Source organism: Plectrocnemia conspersa, unplaced genomic scaffold, assembly GCF_051122295.1.
Source record: "Plectrocnemia conspersa isolate PC_06_02 unplaced genomic scaffold, ASM5112229v1 ptg000008l, whole genome shotgun sequence".
In the NCBI taxonomy this organism is placed as follows: Eukaryota; Metazoa; Arthropoda; class Insecta; order Trichoptera; family Polycentropodidae; genus Plectrocnemia; species Plectrocnemia conspersa.
The window spans coordinates 21,508,277-21,521,443 of record NW_028277172.1 but is presented as its reverse complement, the minus strand read 5'-3'; the positions used below and the strand labels follow the sequence as shown (position 1 = coordinate 21,521,443).

The 13,167-nt window shown below is 31.2% G+C and overlaps 1 protein-coding gene across 4 annotated transcripts in view; it reads right to left on the bottom strand.

Moving 5' to 3' along the window:
- hth (Meis homeobox homothorax) overlaps window positions 1-13,167 on the bottom strand; it is a 533,594-nt gene that overhangs the window by 479,377 nt on the left and 41,050 nt on the right. For all 4 annotated transcript variants that reach the window (XM_088189405.1, XM_088189407.1, XM_088189406.1 and 1 more), the window contains exon 5: window positions 7,135-7,185. In XM_088189405.1, the coding sequence (XP_088045531.1) occupies window positions 7,135-7,185 (51 nt within the window). The remainder of the gene's footprint in view (window positions 1-7,134; window positions 7,186-13,167) is intronic.

The following is a 13,167-nucleotide window of genomic DNA, read 5'->3' as shown; positions in this document are numbered from 1 at the left end:
ATCTACCAAATAATAATTTGACAACTTCATGTCACTACAATATGTCTAAAAACAACTTTGGCATCATAAAAATAAAGATTAATTCACTTGTGAAAAGAACTAGATGAATGAGTTTTTTTTTAATTTTTTTTTAAAACACCGAATAAATGCTGATGTAACAAAATTTGACTTATCCCAATTTTACAGAGAAAGTAAAAATAACGAAACCCTAAAATCTGAATTCTACAGATCATTAAAATTATATGTAGGTAGTCATAAAATACGAATTGATTCCATATTATTTCGAGTTTGTTATATGTCACTTATTTTGTATTAATTAAAATTGATGGCCGATAAATGATGATGTGTAATATTTTTTTATGGAATTAATAATGAACTGAAAGCTAAAATCAATGGTATTTCTTGTTCTATAAACATGGTACATAAAACGATACGCAAGCCATTGGTTGATAACCAGCGATCATTGAAATAATTCTCGTCGATATAAAACATAAATATGCAAATTGGATTACCGCGTATAAAAAAAAATACGGGTAATGGTCATCGGCCATGCACGCGTTATGGATGGATGCGTACATATATCTAAATTGTTATGATATAGATGTATTTAATTGTATATTAAATATGATGCATTTTATAAAAGTAGCTGTACACACGAGCTCACCTAATTCGCTAACCTCGTTACGAAGCGCTAACTAGCGAACGAGCAGGTGTACGACGAACGGTGGAATCTCTGAGCTGTCAGCGCGATGTCAATCACGACCGGAAAGGAAGACGACAGACGAGCAGGAAGAGTTCAAACGTTCAGATTCCGGGCAAAGAGACGAGGAGGTCAAGAGGAGGCCGAGAGCTACTCGATGCGCGTAAACATACAGGGTTTATGCCAAAGTGTCAGTCAGCCTTTTTATCCGGGATGTCATCTCGGCACGCACGCGAACTGTCATTTAATTAATTGTTTAGATCGCACTGAAGTTCGTGACACCAGCTCGGCCCTCTGGCAATTAGCGTTGTGGATAAATCGACCGTTGCCGTGGGTGGATGGTGAAAAAAAACGCATCCCTGTGGGCGTTTCAGGGACCTGTGGATTAAACGCAGGTGCTGCTTATATCGAATGGATATAATGTGTTTTTTAAACGGTAGTTATGGAAGCGAAATTGAGGACCTTAGAAAAATATTCGTGATGTTCGTAAGGCTTTTAATTAATGTTTATATTTAATAGTAGTCGTATGAATGCAATTTATATAATAAATATGTAAATAAGGAAACTTATACTCTATAAGGAAAACCGTGATGTTTAATCGTTTAATATTAGATTTACTTATTTATTAAAATTTTCCGCTTCTTGTTAACTAATGCGTAGTTAAAATAATAGATTAATTTTAGAGCTGTGGAGTCCGAGTGGTAAAAAATCGGTAATAAGAAGTACACACTTAAATCAAATACCCAACAACAGCTGACCGGCCACACGTAGACACATAAAAATGGCGCGGCACTAATCCAACCGAATAATTATTTTTTGTTCTTTCTTCATTGTTGTTTTTACATGAAAATATTATAAATAAAAATACGTTTAATATTTTAAGATTATCTTAATGAATTTTTTTAATTCAAAGTTGGAGTCAGAAAAAAATTCCGTGGCACGAACCCGGGCCTTGAGAAAACAATGATTCCGGACCTCATAACTAAAATGGCATTTTATATATTTTTTATTAGAGAAAGCTAGTAGTTATTAATAAATTATTAGAAGCAGGATATACCTCTACATAGAAGATACACGTGAAGAAGAAAACTATGGGTAGCTTACTATAAAAAAGAACAACTGAGCAAGATTTTTACCTTGAAAATTAATTTTAATCAATCCGAAGTTTATATTACAACACATGTAGTGCAAAGAAAACAATTAGCGATGTGTTAACTACTACAAAAATTAAATGTAAAATAATCATACAATTTTCCGATAAATACCTAATTATTATCGATAGAAAAGCCGTCAATGCCTTATCGTACATTTCACACATGATTAATTGTTAGCCGTCGCAATTACGATCATTATTACATGACAAAGCGTGCCGACGACGTACTGACGCAAGCCTTTGATTGCTAATTTGTTTACAACCAGATCTTATCGTAATTCATATTTAATTATTTTGCAACAATTTCGCGTTGATAATTAATATTAGATTAAAAAAAACGCCGCGAGGCGACGACACCGACCCGATCTTCGGGAGGCGTTTCTTCACTCCTTTTTCGTTTCGGATTTTTTTGCGATTACATTAGTCGGCGGTGAACGTGTTAAGGCCGCAATCAGGTGCGGGACATATATTGGCGAAACGTCAATCGAGCAGGCCAACAAACCCGTCAATCCATCACGAGGGCGATTTCTTTCACTCGATTGCGGAGTTATTCGGGGTTTAGCCCCACGGTGTGACACAGCCGCAGGTGGATGGAATCCAAAGAGAGGATTTGGCCTCTGGGACAAGCCCTCAAAGTTATGGTTACACGGCAGAAGAATCTGCAAGGAGAGAATTGTCTCGGCGTGAATTTCAATTGGTGACTTTTTCACACAAAAGACACGGCGATCGGACACACGTTGCCGACAGATGTTTTCGGTATTTTGAGACAAGTTTTTTTATTATTATTTTAAAGTGTACCTATGTGTATACGTGTAGATACGTTGACGCCTTCTCCCCCTGTTTCGAATGGGGCGTGAACAAGACGATGTTTTCTAAGCGCAATTCCTCGGAATACATTCGCAAGAAATTTCTAAGCAGATGGAACGTACGATAGCAGTGTCGCGTCTAGATAATTTTTATTTTTGTGTAGAATATTAAAAATTCTTCGAATTTTTCTGTCTGGTGTCTACACGAGCAAAAATTCTACATAAAGCTTCAATTACCATAACAATGACATATTTAGACGTACAAAAATACCTGAATTCCTACGCTATATGTATATATTAATATCAATTTTACTATTATATTATACAATAATTTCAAAATGTTTTGTAAACAATTATAATATATTTTATAAAATATCAAAAAAATATCTATTACATTTTTATTTCAATGAAATAATATTTTTTATTTTAAATTCCTGTAATTATGGTCACCCTGCCTAGCCATTGAAAATGTGTTTCAATCATGAATTGCATAAAATATTTAAATCAAAGTGGATGATGCGTGAAAAAAATTCTGAAGCTAATATTTATTTTTTGTATTTCAAGTACTTAAAATAGAAAAACTTAATATGGGGAAAAAAGTACTACTTTATCACGTATAGTGATAAAAACTAATAAAGAAACTATTTTGTTTAATATTAAGAAAAGAGTTAAAATAAACCAACAAAATAAAACATTGAGAACCATCATTTTTTTGTACAATTTACTATAAATGCAATATAAAATAATAAAAAAAATGAGTAACAACAATTATGTAAAAATACGTAAAATTCCTAGGTGTATGCTAACAAATTAATAAATGTGTATTAATTAACTCACTACTCAAATGATTAAATTGAGGCACTATTTTAGAATAAAAAAAATACGTGAAAACTTTTATATTTCAACACAAAAATGCACTAGAGTACGCTCGGGATAAGGATTCCGGTTTGTTATTGTGTGCGTGAACTGTGTGGCTCAAAACAATTTCGCTCAGAATATTTAATTTTTTTATTTTAAAAGAAAATATATGTTTAATTAACATACATACATCTGAGCTAAGTTGGAAATTTCAACGGACAATTATAAATATATTATATAATCGAAGAAACCAGACATTGATGTCATTAATTAAATATTTGAAAAATTCAAAATCTTTCACTAGTCAAAAAAATAATGAAGTCTTTAGCTATTCTTCAAAAGCAAAAAGATATAAAATGGGGAAAGAAATTATTCGCAGATTGTTTAATGGCTTGACAACTCTATTAACTCATTAGAATCCATTGAATAAATTAAAAAATTATCATTGGCGCAACGATAAGAATAATAACTTTTTTAAGCCTTACAGAGAATAGTGAAAAAAACCAACAACGTACAGATTAATGGAAAAATAATTAAAATATTTTAATCCACGGGTAAGAGAACGAATAACTAACAGTGTATATTTGAAGCCTTGATATTAATCCAGATATGCCCAAGAAATTTTGTTCTCTTAAAATTTCATTTATAAATAAAAAACAGTGGCACGAGTTTAGTGACCTACCCATGGGACATATCTGGGTTAAGCCAATATCAACACAAAATTATTTAAAATAAATCACTAGAGAAGATCGAACTTCTGTGCCACACTGCACTTTAATGACGAATACCAGCATTGACGAATCAGCGACTGTCCTTAAAAGAGAAAGCGAGACAACGAAGTACACGCTACATAGCTTCTCCCTCTCATGTACACGCACACAATAACAAACCGGCATCCTTATCCCGAGCGTACTCTACTTTAGAATAAAAAAGCAATGAGAAAAACTCTATCTTTCAATACAAAAATTGATAGAGAAATTTAGAAGATTTTTATGTTGAGGTGGGCTCGACATTTTTTTCAAGCTATTTCTTAAATATTTTTAATTATTTTTTTTTATTTCAGAAACATCAGGTAATGGTTTAAAAAGAGATAATTTTTTTATTCTACGACCAAATATCTATTCATTCATTATCTGGAATTAATTAAAAATGGTCTGCCTAGGATCGCTCGGTAGATGCAGCCGGTGCTTGATACAACAGTCTGTGTTGCGACAAATTTCCGTGAGCATTTCTGCAGTAATTAATTCTTATGTGAACTGTACTGACATTTCAATAGTTTTATCATTTATTAGTAAATTACATTTTTTTTTTAATTTATAGTCCAGAAGGATGTTTTATACTATCCAAAATGAATTTGAATGCAGTGAAGATGATCACTATTGCATGAATATTTTAGATGAAGCTTCAGAACAATTAGATATAGCATAAAAATGACATTTCTTAGGGTAATCATAAAAATAGGAATTATTTATGTTCCGAATATGGAAGCTTTTTGTTCCAGATTGCATTTTTTGGTAAAATATTTATTCACGTGAGTATTTAATTTAGAACATATATTAAAAAAATCATAACCAGAATCCGAAAATCGTAAAAGAAGATAAGAAACGACGTATTATTGCAAAGCAAGGGATTGCTTTAAAAAGTGTCACACTTAATTTTAAAAATTAATTTGTCAAATAATTGTTTAATATGCACATCGAAGAGTTATCATAATTTAAACCCCCTTTTTTATATACATATATATTAAAATCTAATAAAAACTTTTGAAAATGTCTTTAGAGTGCAAAGGGTTAAATAAAGAGCATAGTTTTAAACGAAAAAAATAAAAAAGCAATGCACATTTTTTTACTTTAAAATGTATAGTAAAAAACGAAGAAGCTAATGATTGTGTAGCATTTATTTATTTTTGCTATTTTAAGTTAAAGCACTATTTTAAAATAGAAAAGCCACATTTAAAAACGGTTATTTTTCAACATATAAACATAAAGAAAAACTCTTAATCCATATTTTGAAGGAAGTATAGTTTTAAGCAACAAAAAATTAAAAGCAATGCATAAAAAAGTTTTATTTTGCAACAAGTAAATGCTTTTGTAGCTTTTATTATTTTTTAGTATTTTAAATTGAGGCACTATCTCTAAATTAAAAACTATGTGAAATGCTATGTATATTTCAACATAAAAATATGAAGCAAAACTCATAATATCTGTATCCATATTTTGCAGGAAGTACATAGTTTTAAACAACAACAGTTAAAAAGCTATACATACTATAGAAAAGTTTTACTTCAACACATATAGTAAAAAACACTTTTCTCTTCTTAACTTGTATATAAATACATATACTACATTTTAAGAGAAAAAAACAATATTGAACCTATAAGTGCAATTTAGCATAAAAAATGTGTCTATTCCTTTTGTAATAATTTAATATTATACATTATAGATACATATATTCGTCATATATTCCTATTTTTTTTTATTATTATATAAGTTTATATTTTTACGTATAAAGCATTTTTTCAACCCCAGGATAATCCGAGCCGGACCCAAAATAACGATCCGCCCGGATTATTTTTCTATCCCATACTAACGGAATCGCGAGCAATAAATAATTTTGTTATTATATTTTGGACAAAAGCTGTCAATTTGAATTTGCTTTCCGCCCCTGTGAGCACTTTAAATTGTAATTTGAACCGTGTATTATTATTCATTTGAAAACGCGGCGTAACCAAATAAATCACTGTGCGCGAAATACGAACTGGGCTTAATGTACCCCATACACCCATATAAATATAAATATGTGCATACATCAATGTAGGTATAGAAACACACGTATAGTTTAGCTATATACAACAAAAAAAACGAATCATCCATTTGTTAATTAACGCGTTTTTATTACGTCGTAAACTCGGGCAGATAACTCTGATCGAAAGATTTTTTAATCACACAGTAAACACGCGAAACCCACAGCGAAGGGTATAAAAACATTGTAACATACAATAATGTTAAAATCTTAATCGCGCGAAGCGAATCGAAGGCTATAAAAATGTCAATGGCAGTAACTTTGCAAATCCATTCAGAAGCTTAAAAGCTCAAATTGTAAGTTCATTTATATATCCGAAAGAAATGAACCCATTTCTCATAGTAAAAATATTACAAAATTGATTGACAAGTAATAAATAAAATAGCATATTGACTCGTGTAAATATAGATATATCAATTACTGTAAAATTGTTATGAGTTAATTACTAGTCATGTCAGTTTTAATAACAACCGCCGTCTCTCGGTCACTTTCTTCTATTCGCGTATGTTTATATGTTATTTTTTATGCATATATAAATAACGTATCGACTGTTATTTACGGCTTAGATAAAATCTATCGACCTGAATAATTCGTACTAGCGAACGATACACATTTTGCAATCAATTAATTTCTCATTGATGAAAAATGAAACCAGTCGATATACATATATGTACTATGTACACAACTTGATTTATTTTCAATTTTATACTTTCGTTCTCGTTTGATACTGTACTGTTTATTTGCATACGTTTTCTTGCGTGTAGATTTGTATGTTTCTGATGTGTGAAAATTAAAATTACGTTTGAAAGACTCACCTTTTCTAATTCTAATAGGTGAAACCGCAACACTTGGATTGCTTGTACCATCTGTAATAATAAAAACATTATATTAGTAAAAATAAAATATTTGTATAAAATGATAATCTATACATTAATCATTATTTTATAAACATACACATTTATTTATTTATTGTAAATCCTAAGTTGCAACATGGAAGCTGTTAGTTAAATGCGGTACAACCATGTCAACACAATCAACAACTAATAAATAAATAGTGAGATAGCAGACTAAGAACAGAATCTATAAATCAGTGATATATTTGATTAAATAATCAACTATTAATACAGCTTACAATCAATATACATCACAATGCACGACCTAGTTCGATTTAATTTTAATAGTTGTTCACAATATTGAAAAAAGTAGATTACGATCACACACCACGGGCTATTTTTAAGCGCGCAAGCGTCGATTTAATCGCACTTTTCTCTATGTAGAGTGCGTTTTCTCGCGAATCTCGTGATGCGAAACGAGGAAACGCGCGATCTGTGACCGTGATCTCTTTCACTTTTGACGGCGCTGCATTTATCCCCGGTCGTCTCCGGGGCATATAAATCATCACTCGCAGCATCCCATAAATCATTCGCACATCTCAGGCCGTTTAGCCCCGCCACCGCGAGCACTTGCGGCGCGATCGTAATCATTAAGACACGCAACGCACATCCCGGCTAATTAAACCGAACAACGCCCGGCCAGATGACGAATGATAAATCAAAGCCGGTGCCTGGTGCTGAATCTGAGCCGCAAAAACGCCGGCGCCTCCTCCTAGCGAGGAAAAGTTAGAGTATGCACACGAACAAAGGCCCTGGAGGCGCGACGGCGGACGCCATTCGTTTCTCTGTATGTTATCTCGCGAGATCGTAATATGTGATTAGGCTTTTTTTCGTGTATTGAATAGAAATCCGATGTGAACAGGTGTAAAAGTGTATGAATGCTCTCACTGTGTGTAATAAATACGAACGATTGAAAAAAGTTTAGCTCATTGTTTGCGATGTGGAATGCGTGCTTTCGTTTGTTGAATTATCGTGCCATTTAAATCGGTTAAAAGCCGTGCTCAAATAGGCATTGTAAATACATATAGATGGTGCTAATGATATGATGGTGTAAATAAACGAGTGTGGCGCACTTAAAACTATCCCAAAGATAAAACTTTCTTCAATATAAATGACATACTTTTCCAAAACCTTACATATATTGGCCAGAAAATATTTTATTTAACAAGGTCATACATGGAATATTAAAAGGTAAGCAATCTAACTCGGAAGCAATGAAATATGCGTTAAACAAACATTCTTAATACATAATACTATCGATTATTTGGGCTATTGCTGGGGAGGAAGTGCACATATAAAATTGAAGAAAAATCAATTTTTATTTGTTTTTTAATATACACTTTATCGTAAATATATTATACATATCTTGAAACCAAATTTAAATTCATATTTCGGATTATCCGTATTTTTAAATTATATGTGCACTTCCTCCCCAGCAATAGCCCGAATAATCGAAAGTATACTGTATTAAGAATGGTAACTTTTAATATTCCAACGAAAATAACAGATTTTCTTAATAAATATTTTTGAGAATCTCTCAATAATTTTGAATATCAGTACGATTTTTTAAAGGAACTATTATATCGGTATATTTTAATCCCTTTAGTAGATATAGTCCAGTAAAGATTCTAATGTAACTGTTAGTATCTTAATTCACTTCCTTCTGTATGGATGACAATAGAAATGACATCTGCATCATTCAAGCTTTGAAAACATCATTTGAATCACAGTCAAACCACTTCTCAATATTTTCCCAATTGATATTTTTAAGCATTTCAAATTTCCAATAATCTGCATATTTAAGATATATTACTTTTCTCAGTCACTTCAGAATCAAATACATATTTTTTACGTTAAAAAGAATATTGAACCACGATCACAAGTATCACTAGCTTTACTTTTGACCAAGATTTTGCTATTCCATGTATAGCATTCAATGTCGTCATTGATCAAGATAACATCTTCCTCAGCACGAGTTTTGAGAAGACCAGTACGATAACGTCGTTTCATTAATGATATTACAACCATGGGTTAAATTAAAGATGATAAAAAAATTGCAACCATAAGACTATCATTCACATGAGAAGAAACATTATCTATTAACAATCCTGGTTTCTGTGTTTTAACCCATAATACAATATCAACATTTCATAACTTCTTCTCGACGACATTATTTAAATTAATAGATGTTTATTTATTTATAATATTCCTCCTGTAAATGTAATTAATGTCTACATCGATTAATTCTTAACCTTTCATTGACACCACCATCATAGAAATGATAGATGCTATTTGTATACTGTCATTAGTTCACTCAAGCGATAAATCATATATATTTGTAATTACAGTAATTTATTATTTTTAAAATATAATACGATTTATTTATTTTTCGACTAAATAACTAAGTTTTAATATTATTTTGCAATAATTCTTTCTTTAAATCGAAATATTTTAGATAAATAAATAAACCTATTTTGCAGTGAATCGAAGTATACCATTGTGTGTATAGATATATATGCATATACACATACTCAAGGACGTGTTTGTAAACAAAAGTAGTGTGTACTTACAAATGTTTACCGTGTCTGTTAAAATATTATACAGAGACTGTTTGTGTACACAACTGTTAAGGATACGGCACCAGCCGGTTCGATAGAGTGGCGCTCCTACTATATAAGACCCGAGATTTGGGCGAGGGAAAAACTCATATTTGCCAACTCCGCGACTGCTTGACTCCTGATAAGCCGTGATATTTGTTCGGGACACTTCCTCTTCCTACCGAGTACCGGATCGTGGGTCCCAGATCTCGAGATGACGTGATTTATCGCGATGAGGCAGTCAAATTTAACATTTTTGAATCAAAAATATTTTTATAAATATAATACTTGAAACTATATATGCTTCAGTTGATTCAGTTGTAAATAAGAAAACATGAGGTCGCTTGCAATTCGATCCGTATTATTTTTTCGCTAGACTAAATGGCGGCTTTTTGATGTTTTTTGATATGATGTTACATCAAAGCAGGAAACGAGACATGGAACCGAAAATATCCTGTCAAAATTGGGACATGTGGCGACCTTATTTGAGCATGCTTAAGATTTTTTAATTAAATAATATTGCATGCTCTTCGAGTCGCGGCATATGTTTTGGAATGAATCGTTTTTTGCCACTCAAGACGAATTATAAAATAATATTGCCACAGTAGTTACATATTGAGCTTAGAATATGTAATCAAAGGCAGTATTTAATGGGTTAGTAGTTGAATATTCAATTTTTAACCCTTTAAACTCCATGTGGATGGTAGATGTACAGAATGTCTAAGTTGACTCCACTTTTTTTCAAGCTTTCTTGATATTTTTTTAACCGTTTGAATGCCACTAGGACGCAGGTCCTAGATTTGTACCTTTTTCTTTGTAAAATTACAAAAAAAAAAAAAATACTTTGTGTACTCAATTATATAAACTGTGTTTTATTTTGTTCCTATAGTAGTAGTACACAAAAAAATGAAAATTATCAAAAATATATTCATGCCTGACATTTTTAGCATACACCGCCTAATTTCGCTTGGCACTAAAAGTGTTAATTTGAAACATCATGTAACGGTCTAAAAAGAGACAAATATATGCGGTAAAAGTGCGATATATGCGGATTAATAATCCTGCTTAATCTTAAGTTGATCCCCTTTTACCAACATGGATAAAAGTAATAGATAAGGATAAGTGGCAACTTAGTATATTGTTTTTAGCTTTATTTACGAAAGCACTGTTCAAAAAAATTGAAGAAAACATTCGTATGCACCAAAATTGGAATATATTTAGATGAATATTCTATTTGCCACAATGGGACAGATGTCACAGAAGTCGAAATAAAATAATTTCTTAGTGTAATCATAAATATGGGAATTACTTATGTTTGGAATATACCTTTTGATTACGTACCTTTACTGGTAAAATATGCATTTTTTTGGTCAAATTTTTATTCTTCAAAGTTTTTTTAATATGTTGTGTACTATATTTAGAATATATATTCAATAACACGATACTGATCAGGATTTAAGGATGAGAACAGCAAAAGCTGAGACGAAATATTATGAAACTTGTGAAAAAATACATGGATTTTTTCAGATAATTGTTTCAAAAAGTATCACTTTGAACCTAATTTAAAATAATAATTTGTCAAATAAATGATCATTAAAACATTTATTTTAACTTAAACGTAATTATTAACAAATTCACTGAAAATGGTTTAGAGTTGCTTTTGATAAAACTATTGAAATACCTATGGAGTGTGAAGTGTTAAGCGATTAGGAATTATTAATTACTGTTTTTTTATATAAAATGTTATGATTTTAAATTAAATTGTAATTATATTTTGATCAAATGTTGATATTTTAATAGAGAATAGTAATATGTATTATGTATTGCTTCGTAAAAATCGACATAAAAATATTTACAAGCAATAATTAGTATGAAAAATTAATTTATATTTTATTAAACTAAATTTTATTTATATTGAAAAACTAGTATATTTTTATTAACAAGCCAAAATTTTATTTACGGAAGGAAGCACTGTTCAAAAAAAATTAAGAAACCATTTGTATGCATCAAAATTTATAGCTGGAATATATTTAGATAAATATTCTATTTGGCATAATTGTCACAGAAGTCAAAATCAAATAATTTCTTAGAGTAATAATAAATATAGGAATTATTCATATTTTGAATATGGGGCTTTTATTCCAGAATGCAGTTTTTGGTAAAATATTTTATTCATCATCAAGTTTTTTTAATATTTTGTGTACTTCATTTGGAATCTATGTACATATACTCAATAACATATCCTGAAGCTGCGAAGAAAGACAAGAAACGACATATTATTGCTAAACTTGTGAAAAAATATATTGCTTTTTTCCAGAAGATTGTTTCAAAAAGAATTACACTTTAATTAATTTAAAAAAAAATGTTAAATATACAGATTAAAGCTCTATTTATCAAAAAGTTTTTGTGTATATTTTAATAATATTACTGATTCATTTACAAGTTACTGATTATTTATAATCATTTAATTTACGGTCAAAATCTAAGTTAAGTTGAAAATTACACGATTATATTTTTCTTGTATCAAAAAATAATTAGTTTTTTTATTGTTAAAAAATTACTGATCATTTTATTTATAATTATCAACTTTACTGGGACAATAACTGTGTGGTTAAATCTACAATTTTACAGGGAAAGTTTCATCAGTGTGTGGCGACCATATGTATCGCCAAACGATATAAATAGCCACGGTTAGGCAGTGACATAATCACGCACTACAAAGTTTTAGTTGATATTTATAATGGTGAGAGCAATGTTACCAAAATGTTATTTAAATGTAAATGCTCTAGAAATAAATACATAAAAATAAAGGTGTGCCTTAGTTAATTATTTAGTATTTTCATTAAGATTCAAATTTGATATGGATCGATTTAAATTTAGTTGAGAGTCCGTTTGACGTCACACCCTTACACCAGGGCCAAAACTGTACATAGAAAGGGCGCCGCCGTAAAATTTCGCCCATCATCGTTAGCAAGACATTCGCAGGTTGTATACAAACGCTGAGATGACTCGGCGAATTTTCTAAATACTGGCATCACGGGGTCAGGGTCCCCGCGTTCAAAATTCCATCCACGGCGAAAGGGCGCGTATGATGTTCTCAAAATAATTAATCGCCCGTCGGAAGGCGAAAAGAATATTTACGGCCCTGCTTCGGGAATCGTAACGAAACGACATTAGTTTTATTGGCAGAATTCGCCTAAGTATCCGTATCGAAATGGGCGAGCGGCGCGGGTGGTCGCCGCCCGAAACAGTCTCCCTTTTTATTTATGTACCTGCCAACTATAAAAATCATACACGCGAAAGGGCCCCACTGTGTGGACCGGGACCTATTCGGTTCGCTCGGGTTACACGCGAATTG